Below are 24,416 nucleotides of genomic sequence, written 5' to 3'. Positions count from 1 at the left end.
TTCGATACTTAATCGATAGGTAGAAAATGAACCTTCAAATTCTTAGCGACCAATTAATTAGTCTTGTAATAAAATTTATATTAAAGAATACTTTTGTATTATCTACTTACTTCAAACAATTTCTGATTTTTCATTTGTCAAATTATATCATGATCTCATAATCCTTAGACTGCATTCAAAGATTTAGTTAATTCCGACCACAGCACCTGCCTTATACGAGTGCAACAACTTTTTAAATTTGTATACGGAGTTGCCTACACTCTCAGAGTGATTTTTCCTGTCAGTAAAAAAAGTTAATGTAATGAAGTAATGATTTATTTTAGTTTAAAAAAAAAGAATATTTTTTTGTATGTGTAACTTGAAATTGGCTATCAAGCTTGATTTTAGTTTGTTTTCAAGTATTTTTATTTTTAATGTTTAATGAACTAAAATTAGTTGTACGAAGTCACGAATCACCTTTAATTGTGTTAACGAACTGAACATCCTATTGAAAGAAAAAAGCGATTGTTTTACTACATTGTAGGAATAAAACAAGGTATTTTGTGATGCCACATGGCATCACTTAGGAAATTCCAACAATGTTGGTGGTGTCTGAATAACTCGGGAATCCCCAAAGTTATTAAAACTTTAATTTGCAAAACATATTGAGTGCATTGTTGAAAGTTGATTTAGTGAAATTATCCATCTTTAATAATAATTAGCAGGATCGTGAGATGTAAACGACCTTGAATAGATGTATGTGATTAAAATAAAACACTGATTTTATTTTATATTATATTTGTCGTTTTTTTTTTTTTTGAAGAGGACTAAATGTAAACTAAAAATAATCGAGTTAACGCTAATAGTGGCCTATGTACAAAAATGATATTTCAACAACAAAAAAAGTACAATTGTGAAATAATAATTTACACGAGAACACAAAAGAAATTCCATAATTCGTCACGAGTCTCGAACATTTCTCCTAGTGGAGCAAGAAATCGTACCATTGCACTATATACAAAATCATAAATTAAAAAAATAAATCCGGTGCGATTTCTTCCCCTAAAACACATTCATGTGGACCGAAATCGATCACAGTTAGTATCTAATATTTGGCAACTGATTCCTCCTTCGCTTCGCGCTCCGAAGGCTCGATTTAGTTCTCCTCGTCTCCGTCGCGGATTTCTAAGCGCTGGCGTCGACCAAATTCCGGACGAAGATTGAATTTTCGTAAGCCGAAGCCGCTGCGGCGGCGGTCAATTCGGATTCGCTGTCGCTGTCGATGTATTCGTCGTCGGTGGAGAAGGGCGACGGCACTCCTCGTGACCTCAAAGCGTCGGCGATGGTCGCCGGCACCGGGAAGCCCAGCTGGAGGGCGCTGTTGCCGCCGTAGGTGACGGCGTCGGCGTTCAGTTTCGTGCATTCGGAGAGTAAAAAGTGCGCCAGACGTTCATCGCCCCGTACGATCGAGTAGTGGAGGGCGGTGTAACCCTGGCGACCTTCTCGGGCGTTGATGTCGGCGCCGTACCACACCAGGTGGCGCAGAACGTCGATGTGGCCTTCGATGGCGGCCACGTGCACGCAGGTCTGGCCTGAAACAAGAAATAACATCATTTCCGCTTCCTATTTATTGCTTTTAGAAAAATTATTGCACATAATTTTTGATACATTTCACACATTTTCTTTTTGTTTCGTTGATTTCCTCCTGTTAACTAATTAAAATCAAAGAAACGAAAATTTCGTCTTTTCATCTTGTATTCTAAATCCATCAGTTTTAAAAATCGTTAAGTAACAATTAAGTATTATACAGGATGTTCCGTCTAAACCCCACATTAAAAGTATTGGGACTTGGAATAATCGTATTTATTTGAAAATTGGTACATAGCCATAAACCATTAAGTCCTCCTAAATAAAAATATTTTCAAGATGGCGGCACTTCCGGTTATACCGGAAGTCGGTCTCAAATTTCTTATTTTAAATGGAAAGCTATATTTTRTACTGCGTTTTTGGATTAATCGGGTTATTTTAAGGGAGTTTTCATCAGTTTTCCCTATACCTAAATTTATTCGTTTTTGAAATATTTGGAGTCTTTCAAAAAATTTTGGTTCAGCACCTTCCACTTTAAAAATCCGCAACTCTGCCATTTTTAAAGATTTTGAATTCGTTTTTTTTTGGCGTTTGAAAGAGAAAGCATAGGTCCTTTTTCAGGTGCTTTCAAATTTTGAAAAAAAAAACATATCCAAAAATTTTAAGGTTACTTTTGTAATAACTCAAAACTCATAACTCAATTTTTTCGAATAAAATACCCCAATTTTTATTTTACTAAATAGAAGAAAATTTAATTGTGCATTGATCTGTATTAACTAATGTATTCCAATGGTTTTCACCATCTTTTGAGCATGTTTTTTATTAGCTTATCTTTTAGAATATACTTCTTCTCGAAAAACCAATCAAAAACACGATTTTTTATTTGAATCAAAAGTTATAAAAAAAATACTTTAAAAAGTCACAAAATCATTATTTCATTACTTTTTGTGTAATTTTTGCAACAAATTATAGATAAAAATTGCTAAAACAATATGAGAATTAGTTTTTCATCGACTCAGTAACTAATTTCGTCTTCTTGATCAAAAAGTTCCACTATTTCAGAACCACACTCAACTTTTTTTCTCCTTTTCTCCCTTCTCCTTTTTTAAACTTAATTACGCGAATTTTTACTAAATTTTTCGTAATGTAAAACCAATTAATTATGTAATTGGTTAGTTTTTAACAAATTTTTACGATCATGTATATCCAGTATGTCTCCGAATAAGTGAAACGATTCTTGTAAAAAAAAAAAATCATTTTTTGGGGTTCAGCACTGCTTAGTTAAAGACTAACTTCTAACATACTTTTCAAAGAAGCTATTTGTCTCTAAAGTGCCTTTTATGTAGCAAATACGACAAAAAGTTATTAAGCAAAGTTGTTTAGAATCAACATCTAGACCCCTATACCAAATTTCAAAATCCTCAGCGAACTATGATATTTCATTTTCTTTTGTGTAAATATTTACATTTTTTTGTAAATTTTGTTTTTTTATTCATAATAAAAAAACTGTTAAAAATAAAAATCACCGCTGACTTGAAGACTTGAATAATCGTATAGTATAAATCCCTATAAAAAAAATTGACTCTTGTCTGGGTGCTCTATTGACACAAAAACTTAGTTTCAAAATTTATAAAATCATATTGCACACAATGACTGTTATTTCAAAAATCCAAAAATTTGGAGATCGATCCCTAATTTCATCATTTTTTTTCTTTTTATATTACTCAAACTTGAACAAAACTATTCTTCCAATTTTTAAAAAAACAAAACCATAGTTTTTAATTATCGGGTCAAAATTCTTTGATTTTTCGAAAACAAATCGCATTTACCTGCTAAGAACATAGTTTTAAACCTCTAGACACTCGTTTATAAAATTTCCCGTGATTAATAATAACAAGTATCCACCTAATTATCTCAGCAAAGATTTGTCACTAACACAAAAAATTGTTTTGGTCTTTCTTTGCGGTTTTACAACATTCGTTGTTATAAGAATCATTATTTGCGAAATTTCGCTGATTACTTAATCCCTTGCATTTCATCAGATATTAAAGTATGTAAAATTAGAACCCTCCATAATTACCATTACGTCAAGAATTGAACAAAAAAAAATTCTTTTTGGACGTAATAACAATATTCCAGAGTCGAGAGTGATGACCCCCAATATCACCCAAGACATTAGCGTAATTGACCCCACATTAATTGCCGAAAATGACTTCTATTTACCGTCAGTCACGTAGGCACTTGATTCGATTTGACCCCCCTCAAAATAAACTACACCGAGTGCAAAAACGCCCACGAAATCACGCGCTCCGATTTTCCGACGTAAATATAACTCCGCATTGTTTACCGACGGGGAAATTCCGAAAAATAATAGTGTCTCAAAAATTTCATCATTAAAAAAAATAGCAATTTTAGAAAACTTTGTCTGTATAACACACACGAGAATGACTGGGGAATCCCGACATTGCAAAAACTCGTTTAGGGATTTTCGTTTCAAGGTTTTTTTTCGTGGACAAAAAACGACAAATCCGGTAGGATTTTTGACCGCGATGATTCAACGATCCTAAAATGGTGCGAGTCCCTCAAAAAACGCACATACCTATGAGTCTAAAAATACCACTCTGTATGACCCGTTGCCAACTTTAGACCACCGAAAACACCACCGATCGATTCACTCTTTCCGTTTCACTTCCTGGTTTTTGTGATCGATGGTAAAAACAGTGCTGGTTTTAACGCCCAAAAAAGTCTGTCGTTCGCCCAAAATAAATTTGATGTTATTTCAGTAAAATATGCGGAATTCAATGCCGCCTGTGCCAGACGCGTCTGGTTTTCCCCGACATCACAAGAATCCACAGCCATCCTCGAATATTTTTAGAAATGCATTTCAGAATGAAACCAACAACTCACTACATAACTATGTCCAGGGAAATCCGCAGTTAATTGGGGTTAAGCGACGCTCACACAAATTATTGCTGACATTTTAAAAAAAAATACAGGGTGGGTTGATGGTTGATGACTTTTTCTAAATTTGCATAAAAACGATAAACAAGAAAATGAAAGCGATCATTTTTAAAACTTTCCAATGGTAAAATTACACGCTCGGGAATCCCTAGTGATCGGATCGATTTTTCCACCACATTGCGGTGAATGGCGTTGTCACGAGGAAAACTGATCAATGATAAAAATAATAATAAATTAGCCCACATTTTTTTAATTATCAATGACACAAAAATAAAAAATTCAGTCGCGGTTGGCTCAAATTGACGGCGGGTTTTGTGAAAACGCAGCAATAACATTTCAAGTTCTTTTTTGATATTATTTTGGCTGAAACTAGTTTACCAGTTCTTTGTCCTTAGCTCGTACTATCTTATTAAAAAAGTTACATTTAAACCAATATAATTTTACTACACTTAAGCTACGAATTAGAGAAAGTTTTTTTTACGGTTCCATAACCTGCAATCTCTCTGTGTATAGAATATTAACAGTAGAGAATGTTTTGAATTATGGACTTTATTTTCTAAATGTGTTTTCTCAATATTATAGAAGAATTGGTGGTAGTGACTTATAAATCTTTTTTTTTTATATACAAAAATAACAGATTTTGAAAAAAAATTAAGACAATTGTTCAAGAGTATGTAATAAAAAATTACATAGCCTTGTATCATATTTATTATTATTTTTTCTGTCCAATCATATTTTTTTCAATACAAATGTTACCGTTGTAGCGTATAATTTCGAGATTTCATGTAATAACCAGTTATTTTATACTCAATATTTCATTATTCCTTTTTTAATTACTCTTAAAACAACGGAAAATAGTCTTCCTGACTTTTTATTATCAATTTTTCTGCTTAATTACATACTTGTATTTTTTTAATGTAATAAATGTAGTTAAATTAATTAATCTGTGATTTTCGTTTTACAAAATATGTACACTGGTGGACACGGAATTTTGGACGATTTGTCATTCGACTAACATAAAAATGTAAAACGGGTTTTAGACAACTAACCTCACTTTTGGTATTTGTTAATTTTTATCCTGATAGCTAGAGAAAAAATGACAACAAATTAAAATAATTTATTAAACTTATATAAAAACACGTATTGCTGGCATTATTGTTTCGGAAAATCGACGACAAAAATAAATTTCAACTAAAACTTTCAAATTTTAGTTCCAAACGTCAATCCATAATGACAATAAAGTGTGGCTTACATTGACATTTTTTGAAGTGACATAAATTTGATGTCCAAAATTCCGTGTGCGCCAGTGTATGACCACTTCTATCAAATTGAATTTTGACGATTACGGTTATACAGGGTGCGCCAGAACTCAAGCCCCAGAGAAAAATTGTAAGGAAGATAAGATACCAGGAACATGAAAAAATGTTTAAAAAAATCTATCTGTAAAAAAAATTGACATTTATTTTTTTGACATTTGACATTTTTTATGTACCTACATCTAATGATACTGATGATCATGTATTTTTTTTTTCAATTATTTAGTAAAAGTACAAAAATATTGCCAATAAAAGCCACAAATAACATTAAACAGAGTTACAATTTAGGATACAGCTTAGTTGTATCCTCTTTATTGATCTGTAGCAAAAAAAATTAAAATTCTCATAATATCGAAATTTTTTTGGATACAATTTTTTCAACATTTTTTCCATGTTCCTGGTGTCTTACCTTACATGGCATTTTTCTCTGGGGCGAGAGTTCTGGCGCATCCTGTATAGAGTGACTGACAAAAAAACCTTTGATGCTGCTTCTTGCTTATTTTTTTTTCTGATTTTAATAATTACTCACATGAAAATGAAATCATTTTTTAAAGAGACTTTATCACGAATTAAATACATTATATCCAGTTTTAGACAAGACAACTGTCGGATCAGGTTAGGACAGATCAGGTACATTTGTTTTTTAACAGTAATTTCTCTATACAAAAAATAAGTCGTGCCATTTGTAAAAAGTGTTTGTCAAAAATCGTTACAAAATTTAAGAATTAGTTGGTTCATATTAAAGTGTTCTTAAAATAATTTAAAAACTAAAAATACACTAAGCGAGAAAGGTATAGTGTTAATCAGCCTGTACATCTGCAAAATTTTTCATTTAATTCTAATTAAATAAAATTCTTCATTTGTAAAGTTAAGTTTTAATCCAATTTTTGAAACGGCGTGTGAGTAAATTAAAGATGTTTTTGAATGAACAATTCCCCAAAAATTGCTTCAATTATTATCGAAAAGAAAGTAGACTGGAAATTTTATTTGCTATACAGGCTGTCCCAAATTTCGGAACATGGAAAAATTTTTGTCTATAATAATTTTTCCTATACACTCCGTGTCTCATACATACATACAATTATATGCCATAAACCTGTTCCACGAATTTTAAGACACCTGTATATGCAACAGCTAACATCAAACAATATGCATGGTATTTAGTTATTTTTAAACATAATTTTAAATATCCAGCAGTCTGATGTTTGTTATTCTATGACATTTGTATTTGTTTTGGCAATAAGCCGCCTGTGATGAGTAACTTAAATCATGACATTTTTTGACTCACACGACAATACAAACCCAAATTTGTGCTAATTTTATTAACACAGTGGAATATTTATAACAAAATAAGCACCAAAAAATCCTTCTAGGAGAAAATCAATTTTTTGTAATTGTCAGTTAACTGTCAATTGTCAAATTTTGACATTTCAATAATGACAACTTTTTTCATTGTGGTAATTTGTAGGATTCTTGAAGAACCCCAGATCAAGGCTATATATACATTGTTCATTTAAGTAACTGTCATAATTCGTCGAGTTCCGTTATGTGATTACAAGAATCATTTTTCCTGTGAACAGCCATTCATTCTAGCTTTACATCATAGGAAAACCCAATACAAAAACCACGTTAAACTTCACACAACTCACCTTCGTAATTCCATTGGTCGAGATTGATCTCATGGTAGGGTTGTTTGGGGTAATTTAATCCTAAAGCTATCCTTTCTTGTTCTTGTACCGGATCGGTGATGGCTTTACAACACCGCAAATCACCATTTCTGGCCGCTATGTGTAAGGGTGAATCACCTCGAATGTTTCTAGGACATGGTTTGGCCCCCGCCACCACCAACCATCGGACTATCCTCCAGTTCTGTTTGGCGGCGGCGAGATGGATTGGTGTTTGGGCGTTGTCATTGGGGGTGTCAAGGAACAAAGGGTGCGGAGCCTTCCTGATCAAGGCTAAAACTGCCTCGACGAAGCCTTCAGCAATAGCCAAGTGGAGGAACCTGAAAAAAGGTCAATTTCAGGCTGGAAATTCCGAGTTGAGCACTTAGTAGTTCCGTTGTTCCCACTACGAGTACTATAATGCACCGCGTGGGCGGTGTTGCCAGTCTTTGCAATTTATCACAAGATCTAATAATTATTTTAAAAAATGTACATTATTGGCCACAAATTTTAGTTGTTTTTATTTTCATAAAAATTACTAAGGCACTTTTTTTAGTCAGAAATGCAATTATGTACTATTTCGTAAAAATTTACAAAAATTAGCTGAAAAATTCGTTAGACCGCTGAACTGAAAAATCATGCCATTTGAGTGTGTAACCCATATTTTCGAGTTGAATCGCACCGAGAAATCAATCAATTAAGTATGTAGGTTTTTGCAATATTTTGCCAAAATAGGACAAAAGACAATCTGTTAGTCTTTTCGAGCGTCTTAACACGTTATTCACTCAATGATTATTTCACTAAATTTCATCACAAATAAACCCAAAAAATCACCAAATTAAGTCAAAAGTGACGTAAAAAACTGAGTTTTTTTTACGAGATTTCGCTAGGCCTAGTAGAGAACCCCCCCAAAAAAAAGTTATTATTATACCTACTTGAACCGAAAGATCAGCAATTTAGCAAACGAAGTGATTTTTGCATTTTTCAAACGTTTTACCACACGTTTTTTTCTCAAAATTTCGTCAAAGAGAAACCCAAAATCACCAATGTATATCAAAAATGATGTTATTTTTGCTATTTTCGAGTCTTTAAACACGATTTCAAGCAAAAAACTTTCGAGAGAATTTCTACCAGAAACGCAATCGATTCTTAAATGTTGAAACAAATTTTAAAAAATACAGATTTTAGGTAGACAGTTCAAATGTTATTTACTTTTACGTTTTTTATGTGATAAATCGTAATTTATCTTATTATTTCACTAAATTTCATCACAAGTAAGCCAAAAAATCACCAAATTAAGGCAAAACTGACGTAAAAAACTGAGTTTTTTTCACGAGATTTCGCTAGACTTAGTAGACAACCTACAAATTTTAAAATAAAATTATTATTATGCCTATTTGAACCGAAAAATCAGCAATTTAGCAAACGGACTTATTTTTGCATTTTTCAACCGTTTCACCACGTTTTTTTCTCAAAATTTCGTCAAAGATAAACCCATAATCATCGAATTAGATAAAAAATGATGCTATTTTTGCTATTTTCGAGTCTTTAAACACGATTTCAAGCAAAAAACTTTCGAGAGAATTTCTACCAGAAACGCAATCAATTCTTAAATGTTGAATTCAAATTTTTAAAAATACAGATTTTAGGTAGACAGCTCAAATATTATTTATTTTTACGTTTTTTATGCGAGAAATCGTAATTTATCAAAATGCTCTTTACAAAACTACTTATTTAGTAATTTTTCAACATACGGTTGGTATTTACTAACTTTACATGTTGGCAACATTGTATGTGGGCAATGCCCCTCTTCGTACGAGAGAAAGGCTGTCGATTTCAACGGTTTACATTCAGAGGCATCTTTGCTTATGTCATGGTTAGGAGACCTTGGAAGCGTACTATTTACGAGTGTTTCGTTCAATATTTTATTACCAATGAGTAATTAAATCAAATAAGAATTAAAGAACAGTTTTCCACCATTTTTAAAATACAATGATGTGTGTGTCAGTCATGTGTTTCGATGACATTTTATTCGGTTTGGGTTAATAGGAAATAAACAGGATTCTAATTTCAAGGAAATTTTCAAGGTCAATAAAAAAATATGATTCAATGTCGTATAAAATGTCTAAAACACTATCTTATAACAGAAATTAATATCAAGTAATTAACACTGTTAATATAAAACCTTAACGCAATTTCGACGTCAACAGACAAAAGTATTTTAGAAAAAAACCTGTTTTAAAAGTTACAAAAAGTAGAAGTAAGCTAGACTGTGGGAATCCCCGTTGCGTGTTAACCGTTCATGTATTGTTATGGCAATTTAAATTCTCATTACTATTTTCATTTAACTTTCATAAAAATTGTTAAAGTAAAAGGCATTAATTTGATTCATTGCGATGGGTACTAAATTTTATTACCACTTTAAAATGATTCATTTTCTGACATTTACAAGTTTGTCTTATTTTATTATTTCCATTTTCAATTTAAATTAATATGTTGGATAAAAAACAAACAAAATATTTTTTAATTACAAAAAACTAATCAACGACAAAATGAATATTTGTGATCATTTATTACTTAAAAAGAATTGCAATTTGCATGTTGTACCAGCTGGCCTTTGTCTTACGCATTCATACATGCTAAAAACGCAATTAATATTTATTGACAAACAAATAAAATATGTACACAAATATGTAATTACTCTCATTTGCTGTTCTTCTTAGATCAAAGAGAAAAAAACTAGACACGTATTAGTCATTATTATTGGATGAATAATCTTAAACATCTTAAACATACCGTATGATCAAATAAATGTGTCATCTTAGGCGGCATTGAAAACTGGACACAACTGTCATTTTATGTGATCATGTCATCAAATTTCAAATAACAAGTGAATAGAACCCTTTAATTGATACCGGGAATCCCGAGAAAAACACATTTACACGTAAAAAATTAGCATCTTGATGAAAGAAATAACTATAATATTGATTTTTTGAATTTTGATGTTATAAGACGTTAAGGTAATTAGTCATCGGTTAATCAAAAATGTTAATCTCACTTAAGTAGGCACACACTTGCATTTTGAAGATTAGGAAATCCCAGGTACGAATTAGTTGAAGATATACCTACATACCTATCTAGGGTTTTTCCAATTTTTGCATGCTATTGAGTACAATAAACTTTGAATTTTCTATTCGAAATTTCGAAAGAAAGTTGTGTTAAAAAAACCGAATCATTATTACGTAATTGTGAAGAAAGTTAAATTCGATCGAGTGCACCTAAAAATGATGACCTTGTGACGTCACACTACGTGTTTTGCGAACTTCATGATGACATTTTTTGATGTGTTGTTGTGGTTAAGCAGTGGCGTACCAAACAATTAAAATTTTGATCAAAGTGACCAGAGACTGAAGATTGACAACACTAAAATAATAATGTAGTGTAACAATGATTGCGCGTCGCAAATAAGAAGGAATGACAAATGACTATAAACTTGTGACGTTTAAATTTGACAGTTAATGTTACAAATTAAAATTTCAGTGGTCTACTTGACCAAAATATCATAGATAGTATGGCCTTTGTGAAACTTTATATTTTCTGGGTCTACTTTATTTAGTGTTGCAAAATTAACTACATTAATCAGCAATTTAATTGAGCGCGTGGTATAATTATTATTTTTTCCAGTTTTATAGAGTGCGATCAAAAAGTCTTCCTATCAAGTAGGCGTCCTAGTTGAGGACGCATGTTGCATGGCAGTTCGTATGTTACCTAGATGTCAAAAAATTATTTTATAAAAATTAATACATTGAGCTAATTAAATTGAGTTATTCTATGAAACGTCTTAAAACAAACTAAAATAAGATTTTGTTGGTGTTTATTTATAAAAATCGTTCACCACGGTTTCGTGTCATAATTTACATAAAAAATATTTTGACATTTCTAATTTGTCATTGTGACATTTTATCTTCCAGACATACGTTTTAAATTTCTACGCTTGCTTGATAGACAGACTTTTTGATTGCACTGTACCTACATCCAGAAGATTAAATTTGTAATTTACAAAATATGTTGAAACAAAAACATAACTTAAAAAATATGTAGGTTAACACAGGCCACTTTGAAATTTCGTTTAGCAACATTGAATCTTTTTCATATGTAAACAATTGTTGCAAAAAAATATTGACAACATTAAATTACTGATGTCAAATTGTTTCAGCAAACGAATGACAACTGTTGTGATGTTTAAGCTTGACAGTTAATGTTGTCAACGTCATATCAAAGTCACAGGCTACTTTGATTCAATTGCCGCATGATATTTTTATAGTATTTCTTAAACAAAAGTCAATATTAGTCAATATTAGCGAGTGGTTCTGTATTAAGCCAACTTTCAAAAGGTTTTAATGTAAATTTTTAAAACTGTCAATTATCATACTATACGTGATTGAAAATTGTGACAAAAAATATATTGATAACACTGCATTATCAGTTATATCAAGATTGTTGCAACTGACTATAAAATGATAACATTACAAATCATTTTGAATTGAAAAGACAACAGTATTATATAAGCGAGCGTAACGAGTGATTGTATATCTTCCAAAAGGCTTTAACTTGGTTAGAAAATAAATTATAACTTTTATTATAACTCTTATGATGAATTTTTTAAGGGTTGCAAGGTTTGTTTGACAACAAAAATTCTAGTTGCGCCACTGTTTGATTCACTGAAAGTCGTTGATTTGAATGAAACAACAAGATAACATCTGGGTTAAAGGTCATATGGCTATCAAAGTTGGTTTTTCCGTCGCTAAAGTCAAGACTTACGTATCGCCATCCTCATCCTGTTGGAAATACTCTTTCCAGAGGTCGTCTTTGGCAGTTGTTTCAACAGGTGGTTCCGCGATTTTGCTCTTGGCGCAGGAGAGATCGTTCCAGTCCGGATTTTTGATATGGAGTCCGGAAAAACTCTCAGACAAATCAACCCCACTGTCCAGACGCATGTAGTTTTCTTGTGGTGGTTCCTCGACTTGTAGTTCCTCTGTGATTTTCTCTTCGGACCGGAGTTCACCGGAAATGAAGCCGCTGTCGATGGTCGACGACTCATAAACGGTGCACTTTTCTTCACTCACAGCGTCATCTGGAACTGAAGGAATTTTCTTATCCTGTTTCCCGGACATTTTTCCCGATAACAAGAAGCGAACGCACTGGACACAAAATGGCTACAAATCCGCACGCACTACTTCTAATGGCGGCACGCGCGAAACACGGCCTTTTCCAAAGACAACCGCGTACAAGGGGGTGGTTGAAAAATAATTCGACAATGGTTTTTCGAGATTTGGGTCGTTTGATTCGTTACGTCAACACTCGAAAATGGCTTCTCGGCGACTGAGATTTACTGAACGGCGATCGCGTGTGCTGTGGACATCCAACACAACTTCGGGATTCCCCAGACATGCGCTCTCACTTGGCGCCATTTCAAATCACGCGAGAAAGCGCATTTGACCGATTTTTTCGGAAGCGGTGGGAGTGCGAGGGTGGGATGACACTAACGATGCCGGAAATGCAAAGTTCTATATTTATATTTTTGTGTAGGGGGAAAAAAACAACCACTGTCAAAAATGTCAGTCAGTAATGTCAAATTTGAAAGTTGACTAATAAAGACCAACTTATTTACACAGTGGGCGACAAAATTATGGAATAATCTTATTAAAACTGAAAATATTTTGTTTTTGGCAAAAATGCTCAAACAGGTCAATTTTGTTTTTAAAAAATATACAATTTTTAACTTGATTTATAATTTTACACTTTTTGGTTTTTGAGTAATGACGTCATCCACATTTTTTTTTAAATTAAAACACTAATTTTTTTTAGCCAACTTTTATCTGTCGAATGACAACACCAAAATTTCCAGCGATCACCTCTGCATCGAGAACGTATGTCTAACTGCACGTGAAACGTCAAATAAATTGACAAGTCAAAAGGTAAAACGGCAAAATGAGCTGCAATTAGTCGACGACGTATAATAAATAATACGAGTAGGACCCCTCTTTTTTGAAGGTAAATTATAAATTTAGTTATTATTTGTTACTTTTTGACTTGTCATTTTACTTGACATTTTACAGACATACGTTTTCGAATCCAAGGTTGACTCGATTACAAATTATCTTGATCGCTCGATATTAAATGTTACATAGTTTTCGAAAAAAAATCCCCAAAAAAGTGAAATGATATCAACAAAAAACAAACACATAATTTTGAATCAAGTTGAGAATTTTGCATTTTTTAAAAAGAAAATTGACCTGCTTGAGCATTTTTGTCAAAACAAAATATAGACTGTCCGGAAAGTCACGCACCTCCGTGTCACTGTATCATCGAGCGACGCCGTAAACAAAAAATCTATCTATAAAAATTTCGAAGTTATAAGAGTTTAAATTTTGCAGTTTGACTCTATTTAATATTTATTTTATTTCTAAATGTCAATTTTTTTTCACAAATAAACATTTTTTTTTCAGTAGTCGGTAGGACTACCGAATTACTCCCTTTAAGGAGGTGTGCGACTTTCCGGACACCTGTATTTTTAATTTTAATACATAAGATTATCACATAATTCACTCACTCTATAGGTACTTACAAAAAAGCATTTTTATGATTGAGAACCCAAAACTAGAAAAAGTATATACGAAAAATTTTGATACATTTTTGAAAATCTAGAGGACAAATGTGACAACCAAAACTTTTCCCAAAAATAATAAAATTCCAACAGAAATAAATAGAGTCAAAGTGCAAATTTTTAAACGCTCAAAACTTCGAAATTTTAATCGATAAAATTATTTTAACATTTTTTCCATGTTCTTGGTATCTTACCTTATATGGCATTTTTCTCTGGGGCGCGAGTTCTGGCGCAGCCTGTGTAGGGTGCAGTACCAGTATGTGCAAATATTTTAACAAGTAATAGTAGAGCTCAAAAGATGTCAAAATAACTCAACTTGCCCTATCCGAATGTTTACATCAACTGTTTTGTTGGCAACAAAATATTTTCTTTTTTGGGTGTTTGCAACTAAATATAATATGGCAAAAAAAGATTACAGATTACATTAAAATACCAAGTGTCAAGTAATGTTGCCCACTCAAACAGTTATTCTTGATCACCAGGTATGTCTTATGTGTATTTATTCTAAAAATTTTTAAAATTTATCTTTGATAAGAATTTCGCTATACATTTAAAAATGACACGTGCAACATAGATATTAAAATTAAATATTTAAATTTATTTGGGAATGAATTGATTCAATTGAAACTCATTTTTGTAATTTTTGAGTCTTACCTAAGAAATAAATTCAAATATTTTTCTGTGCAATTTTGACCGTTTTCCATCTACATACAGGATTCACATAATTTTACGAGGCCTGTCCCTGTAAGATGCAATAAATAATACATATCCCGATACGAACTCGATTACAAATTTTGAAAAATTGGATAATCTTCTCTAGTTTCACCCTTTCAAAAATTACAACATTTTTAGTGAATTAGTGATTAAAATGGATAAACTAGAATCATATTCATGCCGTCTCTTAATAGAACAAATAACAATTGTTTCTGAAAAACTGCCGTTTATGACTATTAATGAAACAGTGATTAGTTTGACAACTACTGTCATGGGTTTCCAAAAATTAAATAATTAGATTTTTTTTGTATCTAGTGTTTTGTGATTTTTGAATATTTGGGTGCGTACATTAGGCGCAAGCCTCTTAAAGTTGTGTGAAACACCTGTACATAAAATCGAAGTAAAAAACATTTTTAGATTTATTATAAAAAAACTAACAAGGAATTAATTACACAAAAATTGGTAAAAAAAGTCATTTGCTACTGTTGTATTTCTAAAGTCGCACAGTATTTTAACAATTTTTAAATAGATATTTAGATCTCTAGAATCTAGATTATTGAAAAGTAAAAAACATCAAACAGAATTTAGAACTTTTTTTAATACATACGATTTATGGAAAACCAAATTTTTTAGAATCAACAAATTGTGATTAACTTTATTTTACAACATCATAATTTATCTTAACGAATTTGTTTTGTTGGAACTTTTAATTTGCGTCAGTAATCTGAATTACATGACGTATGATTTGATTTGAAAAATATGAACTTGATCGAATTCAAATATTGATTAACGTCATGTTATTTCAACTTTTCTGATGAAAAAAAAAACCGTTTTCAATGTTTCAGTTGATTTTGCAGAACCGTCAAATATGATTTCCGGATGATTCCTTTTATTGTTTGAAATGTGTCGTCACCCGACAAGTGGCGCCGTACCGTTAGACGCCACCGATTTTCACGAACCCTGGAATTGATAAGATAAACGTATAAACGTCATAAGGTTTTTCAAAATTACCACACACACACACCTTGGGAAAACATTGCCAATATATTTTTTTATCGCCATTTAATCCATTTACCCACTTATTATCCTTATCAGTTTCACCAGGTATTACTAGGCATTGTTATTTAGCAGGTTTTCCCCAAATATTCGACACAATTGAAGTGAAAATTCGCTATCGGTGGGTGGACTTTCCGATATTGCAATAAAAAACAACACTTGTGTGAGCTTTTGGGGAATTTTAATACACTCAGTTGGGAATTTCGAGACGAGGGCAATAACCACGCTCAAAGATGCACTCTGTGTGTTTCCTGGTACATTTGAGTGATTCACTTTGATTCGCGAGTGAAAAACGGACGTCGCTCTTGCGAGAAATATTAATCACTATTAAACGTTTGCAGTGTAAAGTCCAAAGAATTCCCCACTGATGAAAAGAAATGCTTTCAATCAAAGTGCCCTGCGCCATGAAGTTAAGTTGGCAACACTAACTATCAAATTCAAGCGACATACGTTTGTCATCTAAAATAATACAGGATTGTCAACTTAACTTCAAAGTAACATGACAGAAATTTAATTCATTTGTTCTTATTAAGTTAGATAAACTGTTTGAACAAATACAGGTGCGCCAGAATTCGCGCCCCAGAGAAAATTTTCAAGTAAGGTAAGATACCAGGAACATAAAAAAATGTTTAAAAAATTCGATCAAAAAATTTTTTAATTTGTTTTTTGACATTCGACATCTTTTTATATCTATTTAAGGATACTGATGATCTTGTATATGTTTTTTTTACAACTATTTAGAAAAGGGACAAAAATTTTGTTAATAAAAGCCACAAATAACATTGAACAGAGTTACAATTTAGGATACCGCTTCCTTGTTTCCTCTTTTAGGTAATAGTAAAAAAGTTTTAACAATAAAAACTTGGAAAACTATTTTTCCAACAGAAACAAATAGAGTCAAAGTGCAAACTTTAAACCCTCTTAACTTCGAAATTTTGATAGATAATTTTTTTTTAACATATTTGCCCATTCTGTAAACTCTGTTCAAAAATGACTGTTTTTTTGTCACTGTGGAAATACTTATTATATTACAGGGTGTCTCAGCTAAAGTTCCTCAGTCTATAGTCCTATTAGTAAAAAAATCTTTATCCAATAAAACATTTAATGATATAAATCTTAATCTTAATCAAAACAAAATTCTTACACAACTTTAATTAATTTATCATTAATTATCAGTTTATCAATAATTTTTGTTAAAAACGTTATTTCGTTAAAAGATAAATCAATATAGTTTGCACAAAAAACTATGTACCTACCTCAGGAAAGACGACGGATTTTTTTTGTATTTATTTTTTATAGTATAATAATCTGAAAGAAATGGCATTTATTTTGAACCTCTAAACCTTTTTACTCATTTTACAGTTTTTTTATAAATAATGGCTGTAACGAAAATGAAATAAAGCGATTTAACCCAACTTATGGTGCAACTTGGTTGGGTTAAGTCGCTTTATTATGATCTGGAAAATCTTATATGACGCTTTGTCCTCATATTTTTTTACAACCTGTATTTAATGAAACAAAAATTTATTTTGTCCGCCAATGCAATAAGTAGCTGAAAATTTTTTGTGACAATCATTTACAGTCACCCCGTATTAATTATTTGCCGTTAAAAATGATAAATTTTTTAATACAATATTATTTTTATTGACAATCGTCACTAATCAAATACGGACTTCCATTTCATGTATGATTACCAACGTCACGAGTCCATCAAAATGGAATGAAATGCACCCTCGCGACTGCACCTCTCGGTCATATAACTTGAGATAATAAAATATTTGCCATATCCATTGTCTATACTATTATGTTGTTTGTGGTTTGAATTTACTTTTATTGATTCAGAAATTTTTACATAAAACACTCAAAGAAGATTAATCGGTTTTTGAATTTTTTTTAAATAAAAATTTCAAATTAATGTGTAAAAAAGCAAAATTGTTAAATGCCTATTTTACAATGTTTTTGAGGCAAAGATTTTTATAGAAAATGAGGTCCCCCCAATTTTTTATTGTAAAACACTTTTGATAAAAGAACAGTTTTTGACAAACCACCTACGAATGAAAGGATAAACCGCGCAATTCCTTTTAAGCCCAATTTTGCGGTTTGTAATAATTTTTATAAAACCAAGTCAGGGACATGACAAATTACTTAATAATATAATGACAATAAAAAAAGTGAAAGTGAAATGAAGATGTCAGAAAAAAAGAAGAAACGAATTATTAAAAATAATTAAAATCTATTTCTGACTTTGTTTACAGTTTTGAAAACAATAGTAAATAAAAACTACAGACACACATAATTAATTATTTCATTGAAATAAAAAAAATAACTAACTTTACCTTTTAAATGTTGTTGGAAGATCGTCCTGAATAAATCCACTCGCGACATTTGGGAGCAAATATGTCACAAAACCCCACGTTTAAATACAAACACAAAGTTCACAAATTCCCGGAACATTTCTCTCCGTAGTCTGGACTGGAATGACAGAAGGTGCGCACCAGTTGAACACACCGCCGCTTCAAAAACGGGAATCCCGATTGCTTTTCAACCAATCAGTGACCGATTCTGTCTAATATTTGGTTGATTGTTGTGGAAGACAAACTGGGTCACGGTTTTTTCACTAGACAAAAAGACGAGGCTTTTTGCAATGAAATATTTCTGTGAAAAAACGGACGGGTACTTGGAATCAAAATTTTATCAAATGGCTAAACTTCTTATCAATTGGAAAAACCCTAGATTATGTGCGCAGTGCGGTTACGTGTATAACAATAATAGTTTTCCCCAAATTGGTGTGTTTTTTTTTTTAAATAATAATTGTGTTTGTTGTTGGACTACTGTAACAGTTATGTTTAGTCTCCATTGCTTTAACTTTTAGGGATTTCTGTTTTTTTCATTTTATTTTTTTAATTACTTTGTTGAAACTAGAAACTGTGATCAAATCCAATCGGTTCCAAAAAAAGTTTGTAGAACTCACACTATAGAATTCGAAAATGTCTTGTCGAAATTATCTGGAATGCGCGGCATAGCCGATTACCCCCGCAACTCACGCTATCTGATTAGCAAATGTACGTTTTATCGAAATTATCGTAACGTTTTCTAATTTATTTTATAATCCTCACACCTGTTCTAAGTTTTGTTTGACACTATCTGTTTCTATGGTGCTTTTAAACTTCCTTGTTATGTTGCCGTTAAAATACGCTTTATCTACAGGATGTTCCGTTTAAACCCCACATTAGAAGTATTGGGAGTTCGAAAAATCGTATTTATTTGAAAATTGGTACATAGCCATAATCCATTAAGTTCTCACAAATGAAAATATTTTTAAGATGGCGGCACTTCTGGTTGTACCGGAAGTCTGTTTCAACTTTCTTATTTTAAATGGAAAACTATATTTTTACTGCGTTTTTTGATTAATCGGGTCATTTTAAGGGAGTTTTCATCAGCTTTTCCTATATTTAAATTTAGCCGTTTTTGAAATATTAGGACTTTTTCAAAAGTTTTTGGATCTGCACCTTCCACTTTAAAAATCGATAACTCTGCTATTTTTTAAAATTTTGAATTTGTTTTTTTGGCGTTTGAAAGAGAAAGTTTAGATCTTTCTTTCTTTAGATCTTTTTTTTGAAAAAAAAATTAACAAACCCTAAAATTTTAAGGTTAGTTTTGTAATAATTCAAATACCCATAACTCAAATTTTCCAAATGAAATACCCCAATTTTTATTTTACTAAATGGAAGAGAATTTAATTCTGCATCGATCTGTATTAACGTTCCCTATACCAAAAATTTAATAATTTTATGTTTTTTATTTTTAAGACTGCCGAAAATTTATTACTAGCCACATCTGTTTTCGTATAGTTTGCTATGTAAATCAAAAATGACAAAATTGTTTCTCAATAAACGTCGACAGTGACTTATTATTTGACAAATAGTGCCAAAATATGGTCAAAACTACTCAAACTTAGATTTAATTAATTAATTTTGTATTTATGGAGAGTGTAACAAATTATGATGTCGTACATCAAACAAAAATAAATTTTTCTCACTTGTTAGCTTTAAATAATGATCGCATGGTAGAACCTATCAATAATAATTAAGTTTGCATAACTTTAATTCTTCACTATTTGTTAAATAGTAATTTACTCTTGACGTTTGTTTAGAGAAAATTTAGACATTTTGGATTTCCATAGCAAACTATGTGAAAACGGGTGTGGCTAGTAATAAATCCTCAACTTTTTGAAACATTTTTGGAAAAAAAATTATAATTTGGTTTTATTTCTTTTTGGTAATGTAATTCTTATACCTTTAAGCCTGTCCGAGCTTTCTGACAGCCTGTATACAAAAAAAAATCGCCCTGCGATTATTTCAGTGCATAGTAAGATTAGAAAGTGTTTCTTAAAAGAAAGCCGAAAGGGTAAAGTAAAAAGGGGTAATTTGTGGGTCAGTTCCCAGTTCTCCACAGGGTACCGATGTTTGGGAAATTTCCTTTAGAGCGCCCCTTGTCCTTTTTGATGTGGTGTTTGAAAACAACCTCTTTAAATGAAATTGGACAAAACACAAAAAAGTTCTAAATTAAATTTTCAATCCATATACACCAAAATTATGCAGAATAAATTAATTTGAAATAGTTCAAAAATTTTGAATTAAAATTTAATTCACTTTTTATTTAAATCGCCCCTTATTGGTTTTATAAAAATTAGAACATTAATATAATTTTGTTTTAACATTTTTGTTAGTAAAAAATGGAGATCACAGTAATTGTTCAGACAAATTTTTATAATTTAAACTTTAATGTTATAAAAGACTTTAGAAACAACTTTGCCTTGACAGGCTTTTTAATTAGGGGTTTTTAAATACGAAGAGAAAATTGTCATTAGTACTCATTAAATACATTTTTTAATTGTTTATCAAATAAACGTAAACATTTTTGCTATTTTCTTGTAATCCTAAATCTCAAGGAGAGAGCACGTTTCATTCTCATTCACAAGGGACACTGCAACCTCCTAAGCATTGGTAATTTTCGTTTTCCCACGTTTAACACCAATAAAATTTTACTATATGATTCACTTAAAGTTCTGTTCCCAGATGATAGAACAGTTGCACTGGAAATTTGAAATTGGTTTTAGTGGACATATGGTGAGAAATCTCCAATCCTTTAATCTGTTTATAAATTTTATTGTGGGAAATTTTACTCCTGGGATAATTAGGATCAAGAAATTTCTTACCTCACAAAATGGGGTGGTTCAAGGGTTAATCATGGGTTTTTCTGTCTACCTGTACCTTGGAGATTTTTAAATCTAGAAATCGTTTTATTTTATCAGTAATGTTTTCAACATTTTTTTAAGAATGTTACAAACAGACATAATTTAAGGAATTTATGATTCTTACAGCATTTAAAGGTTAAATTTTGTTAACTTATTTTTCAACATCATGATTCTATTTGGAAAACCTTAGAGACATACTTATAATAAAAAAAAATGTACATCATGATGTTTTAATTAAACAAATTTAAAAAATTGAATATTTTTTTCTGTCTCTTTTACAATCCTTTTATAATTAACACCTGTATACAAGGTGCGCCAGAACTCGCGCCACCGAGAAAAATGCCATGTAAGGTAAAATATCAGGATCATGGAAAAAATGTTAAATTTTTTTTAACTATAAATATTTCGAAGTTATAAGGTTTAAATTTTGCACTTTGACTCTATTTATTTCTGTTGGAAAAATAATTTTCCAAGTTTTTTTACTAAAGGTTATTAGAACAGGAAACAAGGGAAATGTTAACTCTGTTTAATGTTATTTGTGGCTTTTATTGGCAAAATTTTTGTACCTTCACTAAATAATTGTAAAAAAAACATATACAAGACCATCAATATCATTAAATATACATAAAAAAATGTCCAAAAATTAATGTCAAAATTTTGGTCGCGAGTTCTAGCGCAGCCTGTATAATTTTAAAGATCTTATATTTATTTGAATTATTAGTATTTAAATTTGAATTAGAAAAAAATCGCTGCTTTGTCCGGTGTGCAAACTCGGTCACCTGCCACAAGGAGGACCATACCTATGTCTCAATACATTACTTTCAATCATACAAAAATTATTTTTTCACGTTCCTACAACGTTCAATGGACTCTAGTTAAAATTTTCAAATAGTTTTTGAAAAAATTCAAGTTTTTTTGATTTTTTGTTTACAACAACATAATAGTGTCTATGCTTATAGCCCCATTTCTATATTTATTATTCAATATTTCAAAAACTTTTGATGTAGAGCATTTTCAATTGTTGCATCGCGTAATTTTACGGCTAGGACACCATATTTTAAGTGTTTTGATGACAATATTCACATTCACGTTCAAAACTCAAGACATTTTTTGAAACAATTCTCCTAACAAAGTTCATCGCTTTTCCTAATTTTTACGATCAGTAAGCGTACAAAAAACGTCAATTGGTGCGATTTTTAAGTTTTAGAAAGTTTTTAATTAAATAACATAATTGACTCAGTTTGTAGAAAGTGCATGTCTAGTCGTTGGTCAATAAAAAACCTTAAAAATTATTTAAAATTTGTATAAAAAGTAATTTCAATAATTTAATAAACTCAGAACAACTTAATTTAACAAATATTAGAATAAATAAAAATACATGTATACCTATTTCAAATTTAATAACGATTTATTCAACATTTCAATCATTTTATACAAAACAATGAAAATGAATCATTAGAATCAAAATTTCAGAATCAAAAATATGTAAGAAATTCATGTCAAAACTTATTTTATTAGGCAGTGCCTCCACTGCCGGCAAAGGTGCAACGTTATTTTGATTTCGTCACTATGGACTAAAGCAACTTTTGATCTGTCAACTATTAAAACATCAGAAGGGAGGCTAGAGACAGGTTTTCTTCATATAAAGAATTTAATAGTTGAGACAAATCATTTTGTAGTTTATATTTACCTAACTGTCTGTCTTTTGCGAGTCAAAGAAATAACTCCTTTTTTTCCGAACAAGCTGAAATTTTGCATACACAGGTAATTTCTGTGACATTATAATAATATTTACCTTAATAAATGATTTATAAATAATTGTCAATATCTCGGTCCTTAATTGAAATACTGATAAGATGAAATAATAATAATAATAATAATAATAACTTTATTAATATCAGTGACACTTGGTATTCGTCAAAAGATACATAGATATACAAACACACGTAAAAAAACAAACAAATAACATTTTACATTTAGTGACAAGTATTTACATAAAAATATTATTTGCAAACTCATTCAGAGTGTAGAGCTCTGCGCCTATGAGTTTTGTCTTAGCTTTTTTTTTAAAGAGAGTAATTGGCAGTTCTTTTTATTTAGATGGCAAAGAATTGTAAAATCCAAAGCATTGGTAACAACATCCGCTTTCAAGCAAAGCTGTTCTGTGCAATGGATATGTATAAGTATCAAGTTTACGCGTTACTTTAAAATATTTGGTTTCAAAGTCTTTGAACATATTTTTATGTTGGTGTACAAAACAAATGCACTCATATACAGGGTGCGCCAGAACTCGCGCCCCAGGGAAAAATATAAGGTAAGATACCAGGAACATGGAAAAAAATTATCTATAAAAATTTTGAAGTTATGAGAGTTTAAATTTTGCACTTTGACTCTATTTATTTCTGTTTTTTTGCTATAGGCTATTAAAGGAGGAAACAAGGAAGCTATATCCTAAACTGTAACTCTGTTCAATGTTATTTGTGGCTTTTATTGGCAAAATTTTTGTACCTTTACTAAATAATTGTAAAAAAACATATACAAGATCATCAGTATCATTAAATAGACATAAAAACATGTCAAATGTCAAAAAATAAAAGTCAAAATTTTTTGACATGATCAAAAGCCTTAGAAAGATCTAAGAAAATACCTAAAGATATTTGCCCCTTGTCCAAATTATTGTACAATTCTGAGATAAAGCTATATATAGCAGTAGTAGTTGAGAGATCTTTCCTGAAGCCATGTTGAGAGTTAGAGAGAATCTTTTTGGCAGCAAAAAAAGATGTAACTTTTTGTAACATTAATATTTCGAAGACTTAGAAAAACAGGAATCAGGCTAATTGGTCTATAGTTTTCCATTTGAGATGAATCTCCTTTCTTAAAAAGCGGCTTAACTACAGATGATTTTAATAGTTTATTAAATTTTAATTTAAGTTGGAAAACTTCCCTGTTCAAAAAAAAGTGTTTATTATGAAAGTAAGAGGACGTACTATAAAAGATGACATTTTTTTAATTAACATATTCCTTTTTCTTTTTAAGTAATAAGTTTGAATAATGTGCATTATATTGATTATACTTTATATTGTATTTATTCCTTTAGGAATTCTGTAAACTCTGATCAAAAATGACTGTTTTTTTGTCACTGTGGAAATACTTATTACAGGGTGTCTCAGCTAAAGTTCCTCAGTCTATAGTCCTATTAGCAAAAAAAATTTATC

The 24,416-nt window shown here is 30.9% G+C and overlaps 1 protein-coding gene across 1 annotated transcript; it reads right to left on the bottom strand.

Annotated features, from left to right (window-relative positions):
• Nucleotides 1-766: 766 nt before the first annotated feature.
• Nucleotides 767-18,436, bottom strand: LOC123015463 (NF-kappa-B inhibitor cactus). Its single transcript, XM_044415199.1, has 4 exons — nt 18,281-18,436; nt 12,329-12,647; nt 7,493-7,848; nt 767-1,571 (listed from the first exon to the last, which is right to left on the bottom strand). The coding sequence occupies exons 1-4, from the start codon at nt 18,327-18,329 to the stop codon at nt 1,165-1,167; spliced, it is 1,131 nt and encodes a 376-aa protein (XP_044271134.1). The 5' UTR covers nt 18,330-18,436; the 3' UTR covers nt 767-1,164.
• Between the last annotated feature and the right edge of the window lie 5,980 nt (nt 18,437-24,416).

This window comes from Tribolium madens, unplaced genomic scaffold (assembly GCF_015345945.1).
Source record: "Tribolium madens isolate multiple individuals breed KSU strain unplaced genomic scaffold, Tmad_KSU_1.1 Scaffold_19;HRSCAF=116;Tcas5.2_LG9, whole genome shotgun sequence".
Taxonomy (NCBI): domain Eukaryota; kingdom Metazoa; phylum Arthropoda; class Insecta; order Coleoptera; family Tenebrionidae; genus Tribolium; species Tribolium madens.
The sequence above is the reverse complement of the archived record's forward strand: the minus strand, read 5'-3'. Positions and strand labels throughout refer to the sequence as shown.

Bases quoted from the DNA above. Each gene is read 5' to 3' on its own strand.
- LOC123015463 (XM_044415199.1), bottom strand. From the start codon at position 18,329: ATGTCGCGAGTGGATTTATTCAGGACGATCTTCCAACAACATTTAAAA. The intron at 12,648-18,280 runs GTAAAGTTAGTT...AAATTCCTTCAG, and splicing joins CTTCCAACAACATTTAAAAG to TTCCAGATGACGCTGTGAGT. The intron at 7,849-12,328 runs GTAAGTCTTGAC...ACCTTTTTTCAG, and splicing joins CAGGATGAGGATGGCGATAC to GTTCCTCCACTTGGCTATTG.